At 38.2% G+C, this 26,383-nt stretch overlaps 1 protein-coding gene across 11 annotated transcripts in view; it reads right to left on the bottom strand.

Moving 5' to 3' along the window:
* The window catches only part of NUP153 (nucleoporin 153), a 92,059-nt gene that overhangs the window by 16,966 nt on the left and 48,710 nt on the right, over positions 1 to 26,383 (bottom strand). For all 11 annotated transcript variants that reach the window (XM_042937832.1, XM_042937830.1, XM_042937822.1 and 8 more), the window contains 8 exons: positions 24,108 to 24,254; positions 21,164 to 21,216; positions 20,548 to 20,674; positions 12,586 to 12,723; positions 11,738 to 11,836; positions 10,409 to 10,499; positions 6,026 to 6,151; positions 2,385 to 3,014 (listed from right to left, as the gene is read on the bottom strand). In XM_042937832.1, coding sequence (XP_042793766.1) covers positions 2,385 to 3,014; positions 6,026 to 6,151; positions 10,409 to 10,499; positions 11,738 to 11,836; positions 12,586 to 12,723; positions 20,548 to 20,674; positions 21,164 to 21,216; positions 24,108 to 24,254 — 1,411 coding nt within the window. The remainder of the gene's footprint in view (positions 1 to 2,384; positions 3,015 to 6,025; positions 6,152 to 10,408; positions 10,500 to 11,737; positions 11,837 to 12,585; positions 12,724 to 20,547; positions 20,675 to 21,163; positions 21,217 to 24,107; positions 24,255 to 26,383) is intronic.

Here is a 26,383-nt window from a genome sequence, read left to right as displayed (position 1 = left end):
AGTTTTGCAAAGAAGTGTTCTATCATCCACTTTGCATTTCGACTCACCACCACCTACTGTGTTCATGGCATTAGTATTTAACAGACATTTATTAAGGTTCTAAGGACATAAAGACAACTGAAATGCTGCTTACCTTCTAAAAGTGCTAATGGTCTAAGAAGGGGGCAAGTAAACACACACACACAGTAATCCCATCATCAGAAAGGAAAGTGATACAAGAAGGAAGGAAGTGACTAAGGGGCAGCAGAACGGATTCACAGACGTGACGTTTCAATTCTGAGACAGAACTAGAAGTTTTGTAGGGAGCGCGGGGGGGGGGGGGGGGGGGGGGGGGATGGGAAGGTGGCTCCACAAAGCGATCAAGAAGCCTGTGTGTTAGGAGCAGAGCCATCCATCTGGCGCCTCCCGTTTCCACATGTTCTCTGACTGTCGCCCCTCCCAGCCACTGGTCCCTGTTCCACCGCTGTGCTGTCTTCCACCTTGCCAATAAAACCACTCTCAGAGGTTCCATCTTTGGTCCACTGTCCTCCTCTTGAGTCTCATCTACTCGGACGGTTTCCTGACCTGTACCCGCGGTCCCCTTCTCAGATGTAGGGCCACCCTCTACCTGGTTAGCGTGGCTCACGTCTCCTCCTGCCTCCCATGCTTCCATCTATCTCATCCCCTTCTGCTGAGCCCACCACCGCCACTCTATGCCAAGCGGCCCTCACCTCTTGTTTGAACAACAGCCTTCTCACTGAGACCTCTGCTCTCGTTCCCTGCAATCCATCCTGCCGCAAAGCAACCGGTGCCAAGTAGGTTTTGGTTTTCCTCACTGGTTCCTCCTTTAAAATGAACCATTCCAAAGCTCTGTTCCTGCCACTCCCTTAAGATGGCGGAGTGCAGGTTTAGGCCATCTCCTCTACCCCCTCCCTCCCTCACTTTACGTCGCCTCTGCTCCCATGGCTTATTTGAAGACTGTAGCCTGATGACTCTCATATTTGTGTTTCCCGCGCCGAGTATCCGTTACAGTACATCCCGAGTCCTCACGTATATGTGAGCATGGGCTGCACAGCTTCAAATCACCTTGTCTTCAGCCACGCCGTATTCTACGCCCAACCTGACCGCACCAGCACATACCACCGTTCTCTGGGCCTGTATGTATTACCGCTACAACCTCCCATCTGTCCTCTGGTCTCCAAATTTCACTGCCTTCAAATCGACCCTCCAAAAAGCCACCAGGCAATGTGTCAAAAATACAAATTTAACTGCATCACTCCTCTGCTTAAAATGATGGTTCATCATTGACGGGATGATGTCAGATTTATGTAATAAATATATGAGCTTTCTTTATTTGTGAGTAACAATTTACTTCCTAACTCAGTTTTATTCTCCCAATCAACTCAATTAATTTTGGTTTCTCGCATGATCAAGGGCCTGTTTTTGTTTTTTGTTGTTTTTTGTTTTTTTTTTTTTAAGAGGAGGAAGAGGCATGCCAGCTGGAAGGAGAAAGTTATTTCAGAACAAAGCCTCTGAAATCTTACTCCTCTGGAGATGTCCAGTAAGAATTAGAGATACGGCTCACCTCTTGTGTTCAAACATGGGGTACAGGCTAACAAACCCGGAGCTCTCCACTGCAGACAGAAGACTACACATCCATGAATAATGCAATAAAAAAGGAAGTGTAATTCCCAGGATATCCATAACAGTTTTTATTTAATACCCATGTTACTATACATCGGTACCAAATAATTATATGAGATTACAAAAATATTAAAGAGTCATTTCCAGATGGGACTCTTCAGTAACTTTTTCAAATTTGAACAGAGAAACAGGAAAAACTCAAGCCTAACTCCCTTCTTCTTGCTGTCAAGTTAGAATGTTTTCATTAGTGACTCAGTAATTGACTATCCTTGCAACACCTCTGGCAGCTGGCATACAGGTATGGGTCTCCGCATTAATATTCAGCCACAACTGTTTCAAAAGGCAAGACTGTCTACCTCTTAGTGAAACCTTCTCTGGGAATGACCATCTGTCATCCTCACTTGTACTTCAAGGAAAAGAGACAAAGTGACATTTTGTTCTGGATAACGGTGGAGAAAGACTGCCCCTTCTAAGATCCTTCAGCATCTGTATTAGTCAGCTTTGAAAATGATCATGAAAAGCAAAGTTTCTGATAAAGTGTACATAAAAAAGAGGTATAAGTATACACTGGGCTATCCTGAGAGAACACACAGATCCAGTCCTGGGTAAGTCATTTTGCCTCAGACAGCTTAGAAAAATTAAGACGTAGGAGGAAATGCTCATCCTGAAACATTAAAAATATTAAGGCTGTTCTTAGCAGAGAAGTGTAAGCGTTCTACTAAAATAACCAACAAAATGATCTCAGACAGCCATACACGTACCTGGCTTCTCAGACACACAGGACACACATTTACTGTCTTCTCCATTATTAGAAACACAGCATACTGGACACTCCCAAGATCCCAGCGGCCTTTTAAATTTATCTGCGAATCCTACGGCGCCCGTGGTCACAGTGCAGGTGGGAGGTGCGGCGGCCACGGGCACAGCGCTCGCCACAGCCACTGGCAGCGTAAGGACTCGCTTCACACCAGTTCCGGGTTTCGGTGTCTCACAAGCTACGCATTTCATCGCTTCGGGTTTGTTTTGCACTAAACAGGTGTCACAATCCCAGGTCCCGACTGCTGGTTTAAATTTGTCTCCAAAACCCGTCCCTGATGTAGAGAGAGTTGACTTGTCACTTTTGCTTGGTGCTCCAATTCCAGTTTGTTTCGCAGTATCTTTTGCTGGCAATTTTGTTGCCTGACAGGCTATGCACTTGCCGTCTGTAGCTTTGTTCTGGAGCAGACAAGTATCACACTGCCACGACGACGATCCAGATGACCCAGATTTTACACTTTCTCCAAACCCAACTCCCCCAGAAGAAAAACTACTTATTGCTGGTCTTGTATAAACTACTGGGCTTGTGGTAGTAGGCTGAGCAGCAAGAGAATCTGCCTTTGGTGATGTGAAACCTGTAATAGGGAAAAAGAGTGTAAGTTAAAAAGAAAGAGAGAGACAGAGAGACAGAGAGAGCAGCTCTCTAATCAGAACATTAACTGAAATGCTATTACTGGGAGAACATGTATTTACACACATTTATTGCAGAGTTCCTAAATCCCAACATGAGCTACTTAAAAAAGTAGAGTTTTCACCTAAGCAATATTTAAAAAATTTTTTTAACATTTATTCATTAAAAAAAAAAATTTTTTTTAAGTTTATTTTGAGAGACAGAGCAGAGGAGGGGCAGAGAGAGATGGAAAGAGAGAATCCTATGAAGGCTCCATGCTGTCAGCGCGGAGCCCGATGTGGGGCTTGAACTCACGAACCATGAGATCATGACCTGAGCCGAAACCAAGAGTCGGATCCTCAACCGACTGAGCCACCCAGGCGCCCCAACATGTATTCATTTTTGAGAGACAGAGAGAGAGCATGAGCAGAGGAGGGGCAGAGAGAGAGGGAGACACAAAATCTGAGGGAGGCTCCAGGCCCCCAGCTGTCAGCAGAGTCAGATGCAGGGTTCGAACCCACAAACCGTGAGATCATGACCTGAGCCAAAGTCAGACGTTCAAGTGACTGACCAACCCAGGCGCCCCAGCAGCTGTTTTGTTTTGCTTTGTTTTCCATTTGTTTTTTTAAGTTTATTTATTTTGAGAGAGAGAGAGAGAGAGAGAGAGAGAGAGAGAGCGCGAGCAGGAATTGGGTAGGGGCAGAGAGAGAGAATACCAAGCAGGTTCCGCATCATCAGCACAAGGCCTGATGCAAGGCTCGAACCCACAACCCTGGGATCCTAACCTGCGCTGAAATCAAGAGTCGGATGTTTAACCAACTGAGCCACCCAGGTGTCCCAGCAGTTTTTATTAATCACATAATCAATAAGTGACATTCAGACCTAGTTAAAATCCTACAAAAGATGTATTGTTTATAGTGTATCACCTTCTTCCTCTAGGAATTTCTACTTACTATGATTCAACCAATATCTAATTTGAGGCTTTGATTTGTAGTAATTTATTGAAACACCCCACGGGCATCTAGGTTTTGCTACACTTACTGTAATACAGATCTGCAGTATATTCACAGCCTTCCTCCTGCATCTATTTTTTCCTTCAGGTGTTCTCCTGGCTATGCCAAATGTCTTCAACATCGATAATCTTTGAATTCTGTCCACTTATAACCCACTGTTGTGGTATCCTCTACTTTCAGTACACCCAGCTGAGCTGAGTAGGTATGCATATTAGACAGACATCCCTCCAAAGTACAACGGAGTTGTAAGGACTGGTCTTAATTATACTGAGTTCATACAGGACTTTAAAATGGTAACAGTTCAATGAGAAACATGATGTAAATTCCAACAGAGAAGAACCAAACCATCTGGCAAGGTCTAGAAATTACAGAAATGAAGACCCAGCCCACCCTCGAGGAGCATGAGCTCATGCTACTCAAAGACCTGCGCATGGAAAGTCACCAAACCCTAACGCAGACAAACTGCCTCCAACAGTTCTCCAATGTTAATCACAGAACCTTTCACACTGTAAGGGTCCCCTTTTGGTAACCACTAAAGGTGTACTCAGACAATTAAGGTATTTACACAGAACCATGGAATAACAGGAACTGAAAAAGTCTCCGCACTACCGGAACTGCTGTCATTGAACCGAATCGATTCACTCCAACTTGTATCCACGGGAATGACCTTCCAATCCTTTACTTTGGACCAATTAATCTTTGTTTTACACATGCCAATAAACTCAGTGACCTGTTTTTCCAGCTCATGGCACCAAATGAAAAGAAAAGTGGAGGGTAAGAAGATATAAAAGATTTTGAGATTTTCCAGTGTTACAGTTAATCCAACCTAGAGCTAGTTTTAGCATAAAGGCAAAACCCATATACTTCACTTACTCCCAGTAGTCTAAAATGTACTGTTTTGCTAATGATTAATTTGAGTCACTAAGGTTGGCACCATTTTAACGGTAATCATCTCAAGATTTCAGAGACTTATTTTCCTTCCCCCTTTTCAAGTTTTTCTAATTTCTCTCAAAAGAACATAGGACTCCAAATTCTTGCTGTTTAAAGAAAACTAAAGGGGAGGAGGAGTGGGCATCATGAATGCAAAGTATAACTCATATGAAGATAGAGCATATGAATTTGATGCATATCTACCACTCAGTTAACTAGCACAGGCGCCCTGGAGCTCTGCCCCAATGGCGTCCAATCGTCTAAATTGCTGGGACCCTTGTAGGCAGTGTACTCATCTATAAAACGAGAAAGCTAGACCAGAGAGACCTAAATCTGGCTGCAGAAGCCATTCTTATCTGGAAATTCTTACTCAATTATACATGAGCACATCTATCTGCTAGGTAAATCTAAATTTTCTCTGAGTGACTAGATCACCTTACAAACATTTATACGTTCCTATAGTACACGTCACAATCGGAATTGTATCTATCCTCTGATTTTCAAATTGAAAACTTTTTCCTATTTGATGACTTCTATTCATTGCCTTCAAGTTATTTACTACTAGCTTTCAATTCTTGTTTCAAGTGAGTACTGTCCCTTACATATATGTATGTTCGAATCATCCAGTGTTATCTTTCTGTTTGGTCTTGTCATAAAACGATCACAACTGGGCAGTAATCTGAGAAGAACAAGGCAGGTCAGCATCTCATCAGAGAAAGACATGTGCAGGTATATCATCAGGTTTATTTACTTGTATTCCATATTGGCCTATCTCTATTAAAAGGCAATTCATTTTCCCTTCTACACTTGCCTCTTTCTCCTGCTATCCTCAACTCCTTAAGAGATGTCATTTTAGGACAGTCTTTGAATTCTAAACAAGTAGAGTTTCTAAGATATTTACTCCAAAAGAATTGCATCTAACTACGTCTACATTCAAGTCAATTTCCTAATTTATGCCACACATGACATTAAAATAGGACCACAAATCTGTAATGAAGATTTTAGAGTATGTCAAAGGCAGCTCTTATCTTACCAGGGCTTTTGAGAACATCTAGGACACTTCCTTCTTTCAGGGTTTTTGCAGGTCTAAAAGGACCCTCACAATCTTCATCTGGCTGCTTCTTACAGCTTGTACTATTCACTGCATTGGTATCTTGAGCTGCAGAAAAGATACTATGTCAAGAAGAAGCACCGGATCAAGTTAAATGTATTAAAGAGAGCTTCCAAAGCCAATTTGGATCAACTTCTAAAACATCATGAAAGTCACTGTAATTCAAAGATAATGGACAAATTTACTTAAAAATACAAGGTTAATTTGCTAGTACAAGAAAGCAAAGATAATATTTCCCATACTATACACTGTACATTTTTCTCCTCCAAAAAGGCAAAAAAGTATGAACTATAATTGTTACCCAATAAATTAACTGGTAATCAAAACAATCAAACTCAAACACTGGAGAGGTTATGGCACCCGGAGCAAGCTCCCAAACTACAAGAAATATGCATCTGACTACACAGCATTTTACAGTACCGATTGAACCAAACTTTCAAATAAATACTCAACTGAGCAGTTATTTCATTTCTAGAAATTGATCCTATGATTAAAAATATCCTTCAGTTATAATATTGAAAATCTGGATGATAAATGCTCAATAAGGGACTGAGTCTGTCAATTACAGAATACCGACACGATAGATTACTATGTGGCCACAAAACATTCTCAAAAGCACAGTTATAGGTAAAGACGAATTAAAAAGCCCAGAAGATTTTGAATGATACAAGAGTAATGGTGGCTGCCAGTGTTGAGTGACTTTTTACTTACTGCTTCTACTTTTTATGTTTCCTAAATTTTCCAAAATAAATATACCCTTAGACTTAAAATAAGAAATCTATGTTTTCAGTATGATAACGGCTTTGTGGTTCTATTTTTAAGGGGGAAAGTTTCTGTTTACAGCTGAAATATGTGTGGAACTGTTTCAATATAACCTGATAGGTGTGTTTCTGTGTGTGAGAAGGAAGGGGAAAGGAGAGAAAGAGAAACAAGACTGGCCAAAAAATGTGAAGTGTCGAAGCCGCGTAAACAGTACATGGAAATTCAGTCTACTACTTCCGAAAATGTTTCAAGTTTTCCATGATAAAATACAAACAAGGTTTTTCTTAAGTGTTTGCCAAGTTTAAAAGGAGTAGAGAAGTTTGAAAAAAATCCTACCTCTACCTCACGCCATAAACAAAAATTAATACAAAATGGATCAATGATCTAAACATGAGAACTAAAACCATAAAATTCTCAGAAGAAAATCCAGGAGATATATGTTCATGACCATGGATTTGGCAATAGATTCTCAGATATGACATCAAAAGCACAAGAAAAAAACCTGAACTTCGCCACAATTAAAAACCTTTGTGAATCGAAGGACATTACCAAGAAAGTGTAAAGACAATCTACGGAACGGAAGAAATTATTTGCAAATCATGTATCTTAAGGATCTAATATCCAGACTACATAAAACTGCTAACATCTCAGCAACAAAAAGACAAACCAACTTAAAAATGGGCAAAGGACTTGAATGGACATCTCTCCCAAGAAGATAAAGGGCCAACTAGCACATGAAAACATGCTCCATTATGCACCATTAGCCATTAGAGAAATGTAAATCAAAGCCAAAAAGAAGCATCACTTCGCACCCACTAAGATGGCTACCAACACAAAGTGAAAAGTGCACATGGTGAGAATGTGGAGAAATCAGAATCCTCATACACCGCTAGTGGCAATGTGAAAGGAACCAGTGGCTGAGAAAAACAGTTCTGTGGTTCCTCAAAAAGTGACACATAGAACTGCCATTTGACCATCAACTCCATTTCTAGGTATATACCCCAGACCACTGAAACCACTATCCAAATAAATACGTGTACCTGAATTTTCATACCAACACTATGCACAATAGCCAAAAGCTGGCAACAGCCCAAAAGTCCATCAATGGATGAACAGAACTATGATATATCCATACAATGGAACTTCACTCAGCCATAAAAGGAATGAAATTCTAGGGTGCCCGGCTGGCTCCGTAAGTAGAGCATAGGACTCTTAAACTCAGGGTCTTGAGTTCAAGCCCCATATTGGGCATGGAGCCTACTTCGAATAAAAAGTAAGTAAGTAAATAAATTTTACAAAGAAAAAAGAGTGAAGTACTGATAAATACCGTAACACAGATGAACCCTGAAAACAAGTAAAGGAAGCTAGATGCAAAAATCACATGGTAGGATTCCAGAATAGGTACATACATACAAACAAAACACAGACTCGTAGTTGATAGGAGGTGGGGGAGAAGAAATGCGGAATGACTGTTATTTAATAGGTACAGGTTTCCTTTGTAGGGGGTGATAAGAATGTTCTAGAACTAGACAGGCTGTGGTAGTTGCACACCATGAATGTACTGAACACCACTGAATCTGTTCCCTTTCAAATGATTAATTTTATCTCACATGAATCTCACCACAGTAACAAAAACATACAAGAAACAAAACACTGTACCTACTACTTTTTATAACTGTGTCAAAACAAAACATACAGTTGTATCACTTTGTCATAGTCTATCCTCCTTTAGAACAAAAATGGCACTGCTTTTAGTAATCTAAAGTAAATTTTAAGGATACCCTGAAGTGTATTCAAACTGGTGGAAAAAGATAGTGGAAAAATTAGCACCTGCCACAAAGTAATTAATCATGACTTCTACATTTTCAAGCAGCTTGTTAATGTCAAAGTGGTGAGAATCACTGTCACAATTCTATACATGCCACTTATAATAAATGCCTTAAAAATATGGATAATTTCCCAGATGTAATGAAATACAAAGGTTGTTTTAACAAGCTGCCGCTCATCCAGTTATCACCAATAACGCATTAGTAAAAACTGGAGGATTGCCATGCTTTTCCTCGTAACCAGGTGTGAAATGGTAATTTGCAGAAGTTTTTTTTTAAATATGTATTTATTTTATTTAAGAGAGAAAGCATGAGAGAGGCAGAGAGAGGAGAGTGAAAGAACCCCAAGCAAGCTGCACACTATCAGCATAGATCCCAACGCAGGGCTCCAACTCACGAACCGTGAGATCATGACCTGAGCCAAAACCAAGAGTTGAGCACTTAACCAACTGAGCCCCCCAGGCGCCCCAGGAATTTGTAGAAGTTTATTCCTCTTGAATTCATAATAACATTGAAGAAAAAATTCGTGGTAAAAAGTATACCTGAAATGTGCCTGTCATACTTTCTCTTACACAAGGCTGTTTTAGTCAATAAAAAACAAGACTGCAAACATACCAAATTCCTATTTTGTGCCACTCTCATAATCTATGCTCTTACCTTCCAGCTCATCCAGAGCTAGAACATCTGGCTTCTATGTCCTAGCTCTTTGGTTGTTGTTGTTGGTTGCTGCTGCTGCTGCTGTTTTTACTCTACCCTTTGAGGGAGGATCTAGTATTTTTTAAATTCCAAAACTATGAGGTAAAAAAACTGAGATAGACAAATACACGCTTCTGGATAGGGCGACAGAACTTAACTGATATCTCAGCCTATAAAGCCCCGCCCCCCAACCACTCCCTCACTTGGGGACAAGGCTGTCACTCCACGACACCCAGCTCACGCCATTTAAAATCACTGTCTTCCTACTACATTCAGATTAAAATCCAATTCTTTCAGCATGGCATTCGAGAATTTTTAGAACTTAAAGCTACTTCTTAGCTTTATTACAAAAGATCTACAGATTTTGAAGAATATCTTCCTTTTTTCTCTAACTCCCACAGCCCTGCACTTGCTGTGTGTCTCTGGAGTAAAATGCCCTTGCTCAAAACGTCTTGAGGTGAGTAACTTAGCCCAGATGGTCCTCCAGTTCCTGAACAGCAAACACTTGAAAGAAAACTACCACCATCACAACAAAATCCCATGATTTAATTATCTGCTTGCTCATTTCTTTCCCTCAACTACCCCCATTCCTGAAATATTATGTATCACTACCTGCAGAGGCCAGCATAACCCTAACACATAAAAATGTTTGTGAACTAAACACTAAACCCAGAGATGGGATCCACGATAATTAGAATTTCACCTCGATAACAAATGTAAACAACACCTGAATTTCTTATGAGATTTCATTTATAATAAACTGTCACCTTAATGGATATACTGCTGCTGTGACTATCCCTTCCCATAACTGAACTGTAACATATCCATGTAGTGAGCGGTTTCTGAGAAGGTTACTAAAAACTATTGCCAAAGGTTGATATTAGCTCCTGTCCGCTTTTTAGAGCTAATTTCATTCAAATGAATTTATAAGAACTGCCAAAGATTAAAGAAAGAATTTGAAATACTAATCTAATGCATGCAACCATTTTTATGTAACAACTTGGGAGAAATTTTTACTTACCTAAACTACTACTTGTAATTGGTTCTGAAATACTACTAGAGCCAGAAAGTTCTGTTGTTTTCGCAACAGGCACGCTAAACGTAAATCCAATCTGTAAGGAGAAAAGGTATCCTTAATAGTCTACTTAGTTTTAAAACAAAATATCAAATATGGAGCTTTTTATTATTCCAAGTCAAAAAAAAAAAAAAAAAAAAAAAAAAAAAAGACACTGAATTTCATGTAGAGATTTTACAATCTCCAGAATTGAGATGCTTCTTATAATGAATGGTGTGTTAGGTCTAAATAGCATTTTCAATTTCTTAGGCATTTTTTTCATTCAAAGCAGTACATAAAGTAATAACGTGCTCCCAATGCTCATTTCTAGGTTTCTAAATGCCATTTTCCAATAAAACATTGAGATTTTATGGACAGTGGACAGGTTTCAGGCACACAGCAGGGATTACATACAATATGATCTGGAATATCTAGCAGTAACCACAAACAAGAGCACAGTGAAAAACACGAGGCAGCATGTAAAAATGATATGCATGCCAAAGATGCATGGGGCAACTTGAACATTAAACTTGTATCACTCAAAACACCTCTTTTTTTTAAATTTAATTTAATTTTTTAAATTTACATCCAAGTTAGTTAGCATACAGTGCCACAATGATTCCAGGAGTAGATTCCTTCATGCCCCTTACCCATTTAGCCCATCCCCCGTTCTACAACCCCTCCAGTAACCCTGTTTGTTCTCCATATTTAAGAATCTCTTATGTTTTGTCCCCCTCCCTGTTTTTATAGTATTTTTGCTTCCCTTCCCTTGTAAAACACCTCTTTCTTAATTATGAAGAAATATGTACTATGAGGCATAAAAACCCAAAACTTTTCCAGATTAAAGGCAATTCAACAAACATGTTAACCAAATGCAATGCAATTTAGTTGATCAGGTCTTGATCTTTACTGGATCTGGGCCATTAAAGGTCTGGGGCCAATGGGGAAATCTGAATATGGGCATTATTATTACACTACGTTGCAATTTCATGGATAGAATTGTATTGTGGGTGTGCAAAGGAATGTCCTTTTTTCTTAGGGAACATATGGAAAAGGTATAAAGGTATCAAGATGTTTGCATCTTAACTTTCAAACGATCACGAGAAAATACACATGCTTGTGTGTGTGTGTGTAGTGAAAAATAAACAGGTGTTCACTCATTCAAGATTTCTATACACTGACTTTTTTAGGTTGGAAGAAAAACAATGGTATTTCTTACCACCAATGGCATCTTGGATTTTAAAAATACAGTATGCTTCTGAAATCAGTATGAAATATTCCTTGCTTGCTACTTACAGATGATGGAGGTAGAACATCTGCCTCAGTAGATTTTACAATTGGAGATGAAAATCGAAACATGGGACTGCCAGGACTGTTTGGAGAGGCCATTTGTACCTGGTTTTCCAAATTATTAAAATAACACAAAGAGTTTTTAGTAAAAGTAATCGACAATAAAACAGACCTTAACTTAAGCAAATTATTTCAAAGAAGCCAAAAGCAATTTATTTCCTTTTAGATTTAAAAATCACTTGCTAAGGGGCACCCAGCTGGCTCAGTCAGTAGAGCATGAGACTCTTGATCTTGGGGTTGTGAGCTCCAGCCCCACGATGGGGGTAGATTATTTAAAAATAAAATCTTAAAAAAATTAGTAAAATAATAATTTGTTAAAACTTGTGAAAAATAAATGGTAACTACTATAAAATCTGGCTTCTCCTTGGACGAGGAGTATACACTATCTTAGAGGGAGGTGAGTATTCATCTAAAGGAAAAAAATACCATCCATAAGAATATGTTCAGAAAAAGTAAAAGCCAGGACAAAATCATAAAAATTTTCAGGAGTAGTTAATCCTACCTGAGAAATAAAAACATAAACCCAATCTTACCAAAAAAAAAAAAAGTATCTTAAATCAGAAACATTGGAAACAAACTTATAATCATCAATCTCTAAGGCACTGCATAAGAATTAAACAGCACTCCATTATAATGTATCCCTTTATAACATACACTTTAAAAAGCAAAACACCATTTCCATTTTTCTCTTATTCTCAATTTCCATAGCAAGAACTTATCGCTTCAAACAGAATATTGTATTTTTTTTTAAATAAGGAACAAAAATCACCTCTATTTGTACAATAGTTTTGTACCTTGTTTGTCAGTGATTGTGAAGGACTAACAGGTGATGGAGAGGAAGTTGTGATCACAGAGGAACTAAAATTGAAGGTAGGCAGTGAAGAACTGGTGATGGGTAGAGAGATTTTCGGCAATACTGGCACTTCCATTTCCTAAAACACAACATGTGTCATAATGATAGATTTCATCTTTCAAGTCATTCTTTTATCCCTACTTCCTTTCAGGTGGAACTGAGAACAGGGAGGAGGCAGCAGCATACAGGGTTAACAATGTGGGCTCAACGTGGATGGAACTGGAGAGTGTTATGCTGAGTGAAATAAGTCATACGGAGAAAGACAGCATATATTTTCACTCTTATGTGGATCCTGAGAAACTTAACAGAAGACCATGGGGGAGGGGAAGGAAAGAAAAAAAAAGAGAGGGAGGGAGCCAAACCATAAGATACTCTTAAAATACTGAGAGCAATCTGAGGGTTGATGGGGGATGGGAGGGAGGGGAGGGTGGGTGATGGGTATTGAGGAGGGCACCTGTTGGGATGAGCACTGGGTGTTGGTAAGGAAACCAATTTGACAATAAATTTCATATTAAAAAAATAATAATCAGTCAAAAAAAAAAAAAAGCCACAATGTGGGCTCTCGAATCAAAAGAAATGAACAAGATCTGAATCCCAGCTGTGCCACCACCAGACCTGGTGGCTTCATGAACCTAACTGCCCTCAGTACAAATTTCCTAATGGCTGAAAATGAGGAAAAAATTACACCACCGTTGTAGTATTAATATAAGACATAAAGTTATACATGGCCTTGGCACGTAAAACAAGCATTTAATAAACATCAGTACCAATGAGTTTGGTGAAATGCCTTGGTTTTTTATCCCAATATACTAAAGACCATTCTGAATCTCAAGCAACCCAGAGCTGGAAGGCAAGCAGAGTGGTGCTTCTGCTGATGGTGCAATAGCTCGTATCTGAACATTGACCTGACAAATAACAGTTGTAAACCCTAAACAAAACAGAAACAACCATATGAAAACACTGCCGAGCAACCAGAAGCAAGAGCGACCAGAAACAAGCACAAACTGCAGAGATAAAAACCACGTGGAAGAAGCGAGGAGCACTGGGTAAGTTTCCTGCTCTCTTTCGGAGTCAGTACCACTGCATCAACTGAAATGGAGAGAGAACGGCAAATGTGTTCACTGAGGAATCAGGGGACAGGCTAGGTGAGCACAGCAGCTCAAAACTTGAGGGGAGATGCAGGAATGGGGAGCTTACAGATCCGCACGTAAACTGTCCAAGCTTCTAGCAGACCTGTAACCTGCTCGCGTGCAAGGCAGACACCAAGGAGCCAACTTAGCAGAGTTCCAGCTGCCACCCACCACGAGTGGGAGAAGAGTTTGACTTCGGGTTAAATTCCCTACCGGCTAAAAACCATGTGAATACTACAAATGGATGTCGTTTATGGTACATAAATCACAGCTCTGTAAAGTCGACCCCTCCACCCAAAGGAAAAATAAAGATGATTTCAGATAAAAGAAAATTAAGACAATCTGTTGCCATAAAACCTGCTCTGCAACTTCTTCAGGGCGAAGGGGCAGAATAACAAATGGAATTCAGATTTCTGGAGATATGAACAATATGTGAGCAAACACAAAAAAACTGTTTTTCCTCTTAATTTCTTGAAAACACATATAATTGTACATGGGGCACCTGGGGTGGCTCAGTCAGTTAAGTGTCCAACTTCACCTCGGGACATGATCTCGCAGTTCATGAGTTTGAGCCCCAGGTTGGGCTCTGTGCTATAGCACAGAGCCTGCTGAGGATTCTCGGTCTCCCTCTCTCTCTATCCCTCCCCCGCACTGTTTCTCTTTCTCAAAATAAGTGAACTTGAGAAAAATTATTTAGAAAAAAATAATAAAATACATATAACTGTATAAAGCAAAAACTATGCACTATGGGTTTAAAGCCTATCTTATTTTAATACAAATGACAAGTATAACCTGAAATACTAAAGAAGGGCAGTAAATCAAACTATAAAGCTGCAAGATTCTTAAATTTTGCAGGAAGTAGTACAATATTAACACAGAGTAGAATGTGGAAGTTAAGGATACATACAGTAAAATTCTAAGAGGAACCACTAAAAGTGGCATGCAGAGGTAGAGATGAAAAGCAAAGTAAATTAAAATGTAATTATAACATTAACCAAAAGACAGCTTTCCAAAGAAGGCAAACCAAAAAATGGGAAAAGAAGAAAACAAGATAAAAATGGGAGACCTTAATCCAATACAGACACACACACACACACACACACACATATGTAACTATAATGTTACTTATAATTACATTAATTATAAATAAACATTCCAATTAAAAGGCAAAAAAAAAAAAAAAACAGATAAAAAGGAAAGACTCACCTATATACTGTCTATAAGAAACTCACTTAAAAAGACAGAAGTTAAAAGGAATTGGATGGGGGCACCTGGGTGGCTCAGTCAGTTAAGCCGACTTCAGTTCAGGTCGTGATCTCATTGTTCGTGAGTTTGAGCCCCGCACCAGGCTCTGTGCTGACCGTGCACAGCCTGTTTGAACTTCTCTCTATCCCTCTCTCTCTGCCCCTCCTCATTCTCTCTCAAAAATAAACAGTTAAAAAAGAAAAAAAAAGGCAAATGGTTGGGAAAAGACATAACCTGTAATTAGTAAGCCTAAGAAGGCCTATTCTAACAGAGGCTAGCCATATTAATACCAGATATTGCAGATTTCAAGACAAAGAACATCTCCAAAGATTTTTTTTTTTTAAAGAACATTTAATAATATTAAAGGAGGCAAATCACTGAGGAGCCATGATAGATGCTAAGGTGTATGCTTTAATGAGGGCTTCAAAATATGTAAAGCAAAAACTGACATAAGGGGGAAAAGACAAATTCACCAAATGAAAGTGGACAATTTTAACTCCTATCTCTCAACAATTTAATAGACTAACCAGAACACCCCGCACCCTGGAAAAAAAATTCAGCAAGAACAAAGATGATCTAAGAAATACTATCAGTCATCTGACACTTTATATAACACTATACCCAACAACTGTAAAATACAGTCTTACAATGAGATACCACCATATACAAAGCAGAATGGCTAAAGTTAAGTGATGACAACTATTAATAAGGATGAAGGGTGAAAGAAATACTGACACACTGTTGGTGAGGGTATAAAATATTATATTCACTTTGGAAAAGAGGTTGGCATTTCTTAGAAAGTTAAACACATATCATACAACCTAGCTCCTCCACTTCTACGTTATTTACCCCCAAGAGAAATCAACACATGTCTACAAAGCACTACCAGAATGTTCATAGCACCTTTATTCATAATAGCCAGGCATTAAAGAACACACACACTGCATAACTGTATTAATATGAAGTTCCAGAACAAGCAACACCAACATATGGAGGAGAAAATGAGAATAGTGATTGCCTCCAGAGTAGGAGGCGATGAGTACTAACTGAGAAGGAACACAAGTGAACTTTCTAGAGCAATGGAAATGTCTGACATGTCGAAAGGGGTTTGGCTTACACAGATGCAACCAATTGTCAAATGCATGAATGATACACCTAAGAATTTTACATTTTACTACATGTAAACTTTTGCTAAATTTAAAAACAACGAATATTTAACTGCAATTTGTGCTATATATGCTGAAGTATTTGGGGTAAAATATACTGAGATCTTCGACTTACTGTGAAATGCATCAGAAACTAAGATATACACTTGATAAAGCAAATATAACAAAGTATTGGAATCTAAGTGCTAAGTATATTTGTGTTCACTACACAATTCTTTCCATATTTCTTATGCTTGAAACTTATCATAATCAAATTTCAGGGAGGGGAGAGGAAGCGAACGAAGATGCATTTGACTATTTCAGTAGGGAAGTTTCATCTGATCTCCAATCTTCAGTCTTACTTTCTTCCCTTTAGACCCTCACAACACCTGGGCACATCAGCTAAACAACCTATTATCTTACTTATGCCAACTCAATAAGCCACAGACTTGGACATCCTGGTTCTTTTTATCACTGATCTTGAACCAAGTCTAAATTTGATGCCTATTCACCAAAATTTTGACTTAGTTGATCAGAAGTGGATCCCACAAATCCACAAGTTAAGAATTGTAACTGGGTTATTCCAGATACTTTGAGTTGAACACAATCACCAGATATGTGACTATGTATTACCTTTGTAATACCTTTACATGGGTTATCTCACATGAGGAAGATACTACTGTTGTAGATGAAGAAACTAAGGCAGAGAGATACATGGCTTAATATCATACAGCTATTAAATGGCAGCCATCCCACAGACACAAGCTATTTATTCCTCTTATCCCCATTTTACGGATAAGCTGATGTACATACAAATTATTCTGACCAAGATCACTCAGTTAGTGAGCAGCAGGCCTGTACCTGACATGACAATATCAATCAATTAAATCTCCCCAAACTCAGTTTTATTATATACTCCTAATCTGTTCTGTATCAATGAGATTTTTTCATTATTTCATTATTACTGGTATCACAGTAAAGACAAAAAGGCCAAATATTTAGTGACTAACACACATTCCTTATAAATTTTGAGATCTAAGAGAAAGTGAAAGGCAAAACATACTTTTACTACCTCATAATGCAAAACGGGTTATTTACAACACAGAGCTCTATTAACCTGAATGTTTAAGTGAATAAAAAATACCAATCCCTGCTAAATACCAAAAGTACCTGAAACTAGCCTAATTTGTTTACATTCCACTAAAAATAAAATGTCTTCCATTTGACTTATCCCAAAAACCCATTAAAATACCCACAAATGTTCCATCCTTTACCAAAAGTTCTTATTCACTATATCTGAATTAAGAACTAGTCTAAACGTTACTTGTCATCTGAAGCGAAAACAGCACTGAACACAAAATAAGAAAGCGTCTACCTAGAAACCTCTTCTACCTAGATTTAAAAAACAGAGGGTAGGCAGAAAATTTGCGGCAGCCACCCTTTGTACCACTTTCCTCGGATATGGGAAGACTAACTCCAGTGTGGAACAGAACTAAGGACAGGAATTGGGTGAGGCATCCTGGGATACAAAGTTGGCAGTTGGCAGTTGGCCAGAATGGACAGGGGGCCCAGAGAAGGGAGGAGGTGATAAAGAGTTCTGGAGTGAGACTTTCATAAAGCTCCTTACAGTATACCAACCAGTAAGAGGAAACAAAGTAAATTAATAAACTTTCACGCCCTCCCAATGTCTTGATACAACAAAAGACACACAAAACACATATCTTTCTGTAAGACAGTCAAAACTGAGCTACAGATCTAAACGTGAACTTCATTCAGCTAAAGATCTTAGGAATATATTCTACATAAAAGTTGAAACTGAGGGGTGCCTGGGTGGCTCAGTCGGTTGGGCGGCCGACTACAGCTCAGGTCATGGTCTCACGGTCTGTGGGTTTGAGCCCCGCATCGGGCTCTGTGCTGACAGCTCAGAGCCTGGAGCCTGCTTCCGATTCTGTGTCTCCCTCTCTCTCTGCCCCTTCATTGCTTGCTCTCTGTCTCTCTTTCTCTCTCTCAAAAATAACAAAAATTAAAAAAAAAAAAAAAAAGTTGAAACTGAAAAGAAAGAAACAAAATTCACAAATCTGTTATCTGGCAAACACCACACCAAGATGTTTTCTTCATACAGGAATAAACTTTAAAAAGCTAGAGACACAAATTTTACTGAGAAATATAAAGCCTTGTCTAAAGAACAGGCTACATAAAGAGCTATACTAATCACATAGTAATTTCCTTATGTATACAAAGCAAGACAAATAACTCATTTTTTTAATGTTTTTTTTTTTAATTTTTTTATTTTTGAGAGAGACAGAGACAGACAGAGCACGAGTGGGGTTGGGGCAGAGAGAGAGGGCTCCAGTCTCTGAGCTATTAGCACAAAGCCCTATGCAGGGCTCGAACCCACAAACTGTGAGATCATAACCCAAGCCCAAGTTGGACGCTTAACCGACTGAGTCACCCAGGTGCCCCAAAATAACCCATTTCTTAAAGGTAATTTAATCAAGTCTACATAAAGAGCTTTTACAACAATAGAAAATTGGTTTGCTTAAGAACACTACAAAATTTTATGAGCTGAATCACGAATGGCATTCAAGACTTTTTCTTTCAAGATGGTAGATAGAATACATTAATACATTCCTTCCTTTCACAACACTGCAGCAGAACAAGTAGAACCTCAGAAAAAGACAAAACCTCAAGACCAGTACTGAGCCAAGACCCCAGCATAATGTCATATATCACAAGCGAGGCTCAGAGGCAGAACGTCCAAGCTGCCAAAGCAGTCATGGTTCCGGTGAGTCAGAGAGGCACAACTACAAAACTGCTAAACAGGAAAAGAGGAGATAAAGAAAATGGAAAAGAAAGACTGCCTACTCTGCATAGACTTGGAAAGCATACCAAGAGACAAGAAGGAAATTAATACTCTTATGATAATTTCAATTAACACATGATTTTATAGTCAACAGAAACTGTTATAGAAGATCTCCTGTTTAAAAATCTAAAAACTCCTAAAAAAATAAAACTCATGCATCAATGAAGAAGTCACAAATGAAATTTTAATTGGAAACAAACAACAAGGGTGCCTGGGCGGCTCATTTGGTTAAATGTCCAACTCTTGATTTCAGCTCATGTCATGATCTCATGGTTCGTGAGTTCGAGCTCTGCCTTGGGCTCTGTGCTGATAGGTCAAAGCCTGCTTGGGATTCTCGCTCTCCTTCTCTCTGCACTCCCCCACCCCCCCCCCCCCCGCCACTTGCTCTCTCAAAATAAATAAAAAGAAACTTAAAAACAAAAAAACAAAAAACAAATGAAAGTATTAGGTATCAAAACTTAAATGATTCAGTTAGGATGAAATTCACCTGTGAAAAGAATGGAAGAAGGCCTGCATTCAACCCAGAAGTAGTTAGGAAACAAACAGAGCAGCCTATAGAAATAAAGGCTAATTTAACCAATCTTTGATTAGTCCTTATCATTTCCAAACTTTCCGGTTCAGAATATATAAGGAACTCTTCCTAATAAAAGAAATAATCCAATAAAAAAATGGATAAAGGAAGAGAACCGTAAATGACAAGAAACTCACAAAAAGAGGTCTCCCTCCCTAGGAAACACGAAATGCTAAATAAAACTCCAATGGCATAACACTTCACACATATCATCTTGGCAAAAACGTAAAAAAAATAAATAAATAAAATCAAGTACTCTAAAGAAAAAGCAGATCCACCCTACAGTATTCAAACTGCCTTCAGAGCAATAAGGCAACATTTACTATGTTTGAAGATGTGGATCCTCCCCGATAATCCAACAACTCCATTCCCAGATAAACAGGCTCGAGAAAGTACTGCTTGTATGTGCTGAGGCAGAAGTGCACAAATACTGACTTCAGCATGTATTAGGATGTACAGAGTGGACTGTGGTATAATTTCATACTGGATAAATCTGTAACAGTGAAATTAAACAACCTGGCAATTATCTTTTACAATACCCACAGATTTCACCAATCATATGACGAAAATGGCAAATGAGAAGAACATGTAACAGTATTAATCCATTTATGTAAGTTTCAGAAACAGACAAAACTCAACCAAACAGTAATATTCCAAAGGTCAAAGAATTTCAGCTGTAATTCTCTTACTGAAAGGAATTATGGCTTTTTAATGGTACCCATAAAACACCAGGTTAGGTTTTCTGTGCTGTCACAGTGAAGGTGGTTCAAAAAGCCCGCTAACTGAACACACACACATGCATGCACACTCACTTGGAAGGGACTATTTCAGTGGCAGATTATTCATTCCTGTGCTGGGTCTCCCCCAAGACCCACCCTTCCAGAACTCCCCTCACCACCACTACACCAAAGCTTTTAATAAACTTCAAGAATATAAGCATATAACCTACCTCTTCCTCTGGAGGTTTAGATGCAACAAAGCGTGTTCTCTCTCGTCTCATCTTGCCGCCTCCACTACCTACTCCAGAAGATAAACCATTGGCTGCAGACATACTGAAATTTGGGTAAGAAAAGCCACTAGGCAAAGAAAAAGAAAATTAAAACAAATGATATATTACTCTGGTCCATAACTTGTTAACTAACTGAATACCTAAAAATCAGAACTGCTAACAAGAAAATAAATATACAACTGAATGTGATTTTAAAAGCAGACAGAGGGGTGCCTTCATGGCTCAGTCAGTCATGCGGCCAACTTCAGCTCAGGTCATGATCTCGTGGTTCTTGAGTTCGAGCCCCGCGTCGGGCTCTGTGCTGACAGCTCAGAGCCTGGAGCCTGCTTCTGATTCTGTGTCTCCCTCTTTCTCTGCCCCTCCCCTGCTTGCTCTCTCTCAAAAATAACAAACGTTTAAAAAAAATTAATAAAAAAAATAATAAATGCGGACAGATTTGTGTGTGTGTGCATAACGTTTGTTTTTTAACCTTCTTAATCTTCAAAAAAACATACATAAGTCAAACACAGACCTTACAAATGACATATAAAGAAGCTTAACTATGAAGACGCATTACCTTTCTCGTTGTTCTCTGTTTTGTCCTGGTGTCACAGGGTTCTCATATCCAGTCTAGAATAAGATGAGCACACCAGATTTACATGCCTGCTTATTTGTTTTCATTTTCTTAATACTTTCCTTCTGTCAATCCATTTTAATATTTAAAATCAGGAATTTGATGGGTTTTTAGTGAGTGAATCCTAAAACTTCCAACTTATACCCTGCTTTCTGAACAGCAACTAAATTACAACATGACTATACACATAAAATGTCACTGAGCACACTGCCCTTTCAATAAAATACTAGTACACAAAATTAATACACTTACAGACCGCAAAAATACTTTTACTCTTCTCTCATTCTGGCCTATTAAAGGTGTAAGCATATTTACAAGGATCTTCTTTGGGAAATGCATCCCTCTAATTTAAGTTCTTCCATTAAAAGAGTATCATGGCTCCTTGGAGAACTAGCAAATCACAGGGCTGAGACCAGAAACTTACAGGACAAGCCTAGATTCTTTTACATCAAAAGCAACTAAATGTTCAAAAACTGAGGGGGAAAAAAAACCAAAAACAAAAAACTGAGAGGAAATATTAAAAGGACACAGGAGCCAGTTCAAAGGCCGAATGATAGAACATGAACATCAAAATAATGCTAATAAAGGATTATAAACTACAGAATGTGAGAATTAAAGTTGACTTTAAAAACACATTCAAAGATAGATATGTAAATGAGATTAAAGAAAACTTTTCCTCCAGTAGGAGGTCAACTAATGTTGAAAGATAGGTGGAATTAGAAAACCACCCACTGGCAATCTACAAACAGGTTTAGGCAAAAATCACCAATACTACTAACTACTGAGAGGATATTTATCCTCTCAGTTATCTACCCACCAGATATTTATTAATTACAAAAGACAAAATCATCACTTCGCTGTGAAAAAATCTTACCGCTGCCACGGCTTTAATTACCAAAAGCACACAATTATAATCTAATCATGAGGAAACATCAGACATTCCCAAACTGCAGGACATTCTACACAGTAACTTACTTGCACTTTAGAAATCTCAATATTAGGAAATACAAAAACAAACAAAAACCCTAAGGAACTGTTCTAGACTAAAGGAGATGAAGGGACAAGAAAACTAAAAAATGCAATACATAATCTTGAATTTTTTTCTTTTGGGATAACTGGCAGCATCAAAATAAAATCTATAGATCACAGAATTGTATAACATTAAGTTTCTGCTTTTGATAATTATTCCGCAATTATTACATTAAAGGAATTCCCTGTCTGTAGGAAACACACAGTAAAATTAGGATATAGTATATTGTGAAGTTTTAAAACTGTTCTTGCAAAGTCTATGAATCCAAAATTATATGTGAAATATTTTTAAAATTTTAATAAAGCAAGTATGACAAAATGTTAATGATTTGGTGAAGCAAGGAGTAATGGCTAAACACTACTATTCTGTCAACTTTAGCTTGAAAATTTTTAATAAATTAGATTATGAAGATGAGATGAGATTAAATATAAGTAAATGCACAAGTAATGCATAAGATACCCTGTAAATACAATAAGTACAAAAAATACACTTTAGCTAAACAACACAAGAAAACAGACAACCCCAGAACATGGTGACATTTTAAGACAACTGGCCTGGTCTCTTCAAAAACCAATGTGCCTGGCAATTCCACTCCCAGGTACAGACCCCAGAGACACCGCAACATATGTCTACAAAACACCTGTGCAGCAAAGTTGAAAGCGGTATTATTCATTACAATCAAAAAGTAAAAGCAACCCAAATTTCCCTCAACTGATGAAAGGATAAGCAAAATCTAGCATATCCAAACAATGAGACATTCAGCCACATAAAAAGGAGTCAAGTTCTGATGTGCACTACAACATGGACGAACCTCGAAAACATGCTGAGTGACGCAAACTACACACTAACAACCATATTCTATGATTCCATTTAAATGAAATGCCCAGTACAAGCAAATCTATAGAGACAGATCCGTGGTTGCTTAAGGCTGGAGAAGGAGGGGTGGGAATGAGATTTTGGGTGGTTGGGATGAATGGTTATAAAAATGTTCTAGAGTTAACAGTGGTAATGACCAAACAACCCTGTGAATATGCTAAAAATCACTGTTCCACTGTAGTCTTCAATTAGGTATGTGAACTGCATCTCAATAAAGCAGTTGTTTTAAAAAAAAAAAAACAATGTGGTAAGGGTCAAGGTTTGAGGTCAGAAAGAGAAAACGCAAAGCAATGTGTGATATTTGCTTGGATTCTGATTCAAAAAAGGAGCTGTAAACAACACTGGAATGTGGACTAGATATTAGACAATATTACATTAATTTCTTTGGATGTGGTAATATAGAAGTAATTAGGAAACGCATGCCAAAGTACTTAGGGGTGAACAGATGTGTTATACAAAATTTTATTTTCAAATGGTTCAACAACACAAACAAAACACACCAATAAAGCAAGTCTGGCAAATTATTTCATCTAAACCATGAGTACATACTAGTGTTACTTACTAGTAAATACTAATTTACGATTTGATCACAGTGCCAGCCATTTGAAAGGCACACCAACTCGTAACCATTACTAATACACAAACTTTATGTATTACCTAGTTGCTAGACTGCAATGGTGGAGTACTCGTATATTATTTATTCTTACTCATTTTGATCAATATCCAAAGAATAGTGAAAATAGGGGCGCCTGGGTGGCTCAGTCGGTTGAGCGTCCAACTTCAGCTCAGGTCATGATCTCGCGGTCTGTGGGTTTGAGCCCCACATCGGGCTCTGTGCTGACAGCTCAGAGCCTGGAGCCTGCTCCGGATTCTGTGTCTCCCTCTCTTTCTGCCCCTCCCCCACTCACACCGTGTCTCTCTCCAACATATAAATGTTTAAAAAAAAAAAAAAAAGAATAGTGAAAATAAACACATACTCACATTGTGCTTTTTATCTATTCTTTGAGTAGTCTTCCTTAATTCACCAGATGGGGTCAGAGACGGTTTAAAATAAACAGTTCTATTTGTTGCTATGGAAACCGGCTTCGGGGTCATGAGTCTCTGAACGGGGGGATACTGAGAATCCACCTTATAGGTAATCAGAAATCATAGAAAAAACTTTTTTTTCATATATATCGGTGACACATACCTAAACGTTATCTGGCAATAGCTAATGTGAGCTAGAGACCATGAAAATGCCTAGAGAAATATCCAGTATATGCAAACAAATACTAAAAGGAAAAATGGATAGTAATAGGTTTATATGTAAACCTGTATATAATAAAATTCCAAATAGCTTCAGACTATTTTTTTCTACACTTAATGACTTTTCATATAAGCAGAAAAATGGAAACTATATTCAAAACTGTTCTACAAATCTAAGTTTTCACATGTTGAATTTCAAATACAGAAACTAAAACTGATTTTGCCACATTTTCCCCAAATTACTCTCTAGATATCCTTCAGCTGGAAATAAGATTATTTTTAAACTAGCTATGAAAATAATTGCTAAAACTGTGAGCAAACCTCTCTCCAAGTTAATTTTCCCCTATTGTTATTTAAAAACCAAACTAAAAGTCTTAAAATTTATTAATAAAACTGTGTTAAGAATTTGAAATCCTAGAGGCACCTGGGTGGCACAGTTAGTTAAGCAGCCAACTCTTGATTTCAGCTCAGGTCATGAGCTCACATTTTGTGAGACGAAGCCCTGCGTGGGGCTCTGGGCTGACAGTGCAGAGCCTGCTTGGGATTCTCTCTCTCTCTGACCCTCCTCCACACACACGCACGCGTGCACTTACGTGCGCGCTCTCTAAATAAACTTAAAAAATTAAAAAAAAAAAACAATTCCAAATCCTAGAATAAACTGGCATTATTATCTGAGCACACAAGTGTTTTGTCAACAGTCTTTTGCAACACGGAAACACAGTAAAAGTCCTGTTGGTGAAAGAGGACCATAAAGCCAAGAACTTGTACTCTGTCCAAAGACTGTAATACAATGAATACAGTCCTTTCTCTTAGCAGCAGCTGTGAACAACATTGGTTTCCAAGGCAAAGCTCCTGCATACTAGCTCTTCCCTAAATCCTCATCACAACTGTGATCTTATAACTCAATGACAGTCTATTCTGTAGACTGTTACATCTGTGAAACATGAACTACAGTATTGTATTCTGGCCTTTATATGTCTTCACACCCATTAGTAAAACTGTATTGATACTACACTTAAACATTAATAAGGACTTTTATCAATGAGAACCTGTATTATGGTACAATTTTTTAATTTACTTTTTAAACAATCTAATATAAAACAGGAGTGTGAGAAAAGCAGCCAATGCCATAAATTAATCCCATCGCCATGGCTAATAATGGATGCTCTCTTGCCTGACCACAAACATCTAGTTAATTCTAGATAGTGTTATGAAGTAACACTATCCCTCCCCAAACTCTCAATTTTAGCCTTCTTCTCTGCAGAATTTTAGTAAAAATAATTATAATTTACCAATATCTCACACACAGTTCTCACAATGAATTCAGAAAATTATGATAATTTTAATTAGTGACTTCTGAGGGAAACTGGTGTTGTAGTAAAAGCTTTCACAAGTAAGGATATGGGACTCTGCTTCTCCTGAAGGATACTTAACTAGCCGCAAGTATGACTTACAAAAAATATACCTCTTCAACTCTATCAAGCATTTTAATTTTTCCACAGTAACCTCCAAAACTAATTTTAACCAAATAGAATACACTGAAAGGGTCATCAAGATATTAGAATCTAAGTTATATTTTTTATGAGTTCCAGTATCTTGGAACACTATTTTGACTAATGAAATTCTATTACACACAACAGATTTGACATGTTAATGAGGAAAGTTTAAAAGAGGATTATGCTCAATGAAGGTTTAGTTCACTGAACTTCTATAATTACTAAACATGTCAAGCACTGTCCACTCCTATTTTTATTTATCAAAAAGTCTGAGTCACTCACAGACTACCAAGACGCTGAAGATGGAAATGGCAAATAACCAAAAAGTACTGAGCACTTACTACATATATAGCGTTGTGCTAAGGCAGGCCCTCACAAGCCGCCACAATGTCCAAGGAAACAAATCTTATCTTTCAAACGTGTCCCCTAATGACTATCAAATTCAATTTATATATTTACTAACTAAAAAATAAATACAATAAAACTGCTGAAACTTTAAGTAAATAAAGGCAAAAG

The sequence above is a fragment of the Panthera leo genome, chromosome B2, assembly GCF_018350215.1.
Source record: "Panthera leo isolate Ple1 chromosome B2, P.leo_Ple1_pat1.1, whole genome shotgun sequence".
Classification (NCBI taxonomy): Eukaryota; Metazoa; Chordata; class Mammalia; order Carnivora; family Felidae; genus Panthera; species Panthera leo.
The sequence above is the reverse complement of the archived record's forward strand: the minus strand, read 5'-3'. Positions and strand labels throughout refer to the sequence as shown.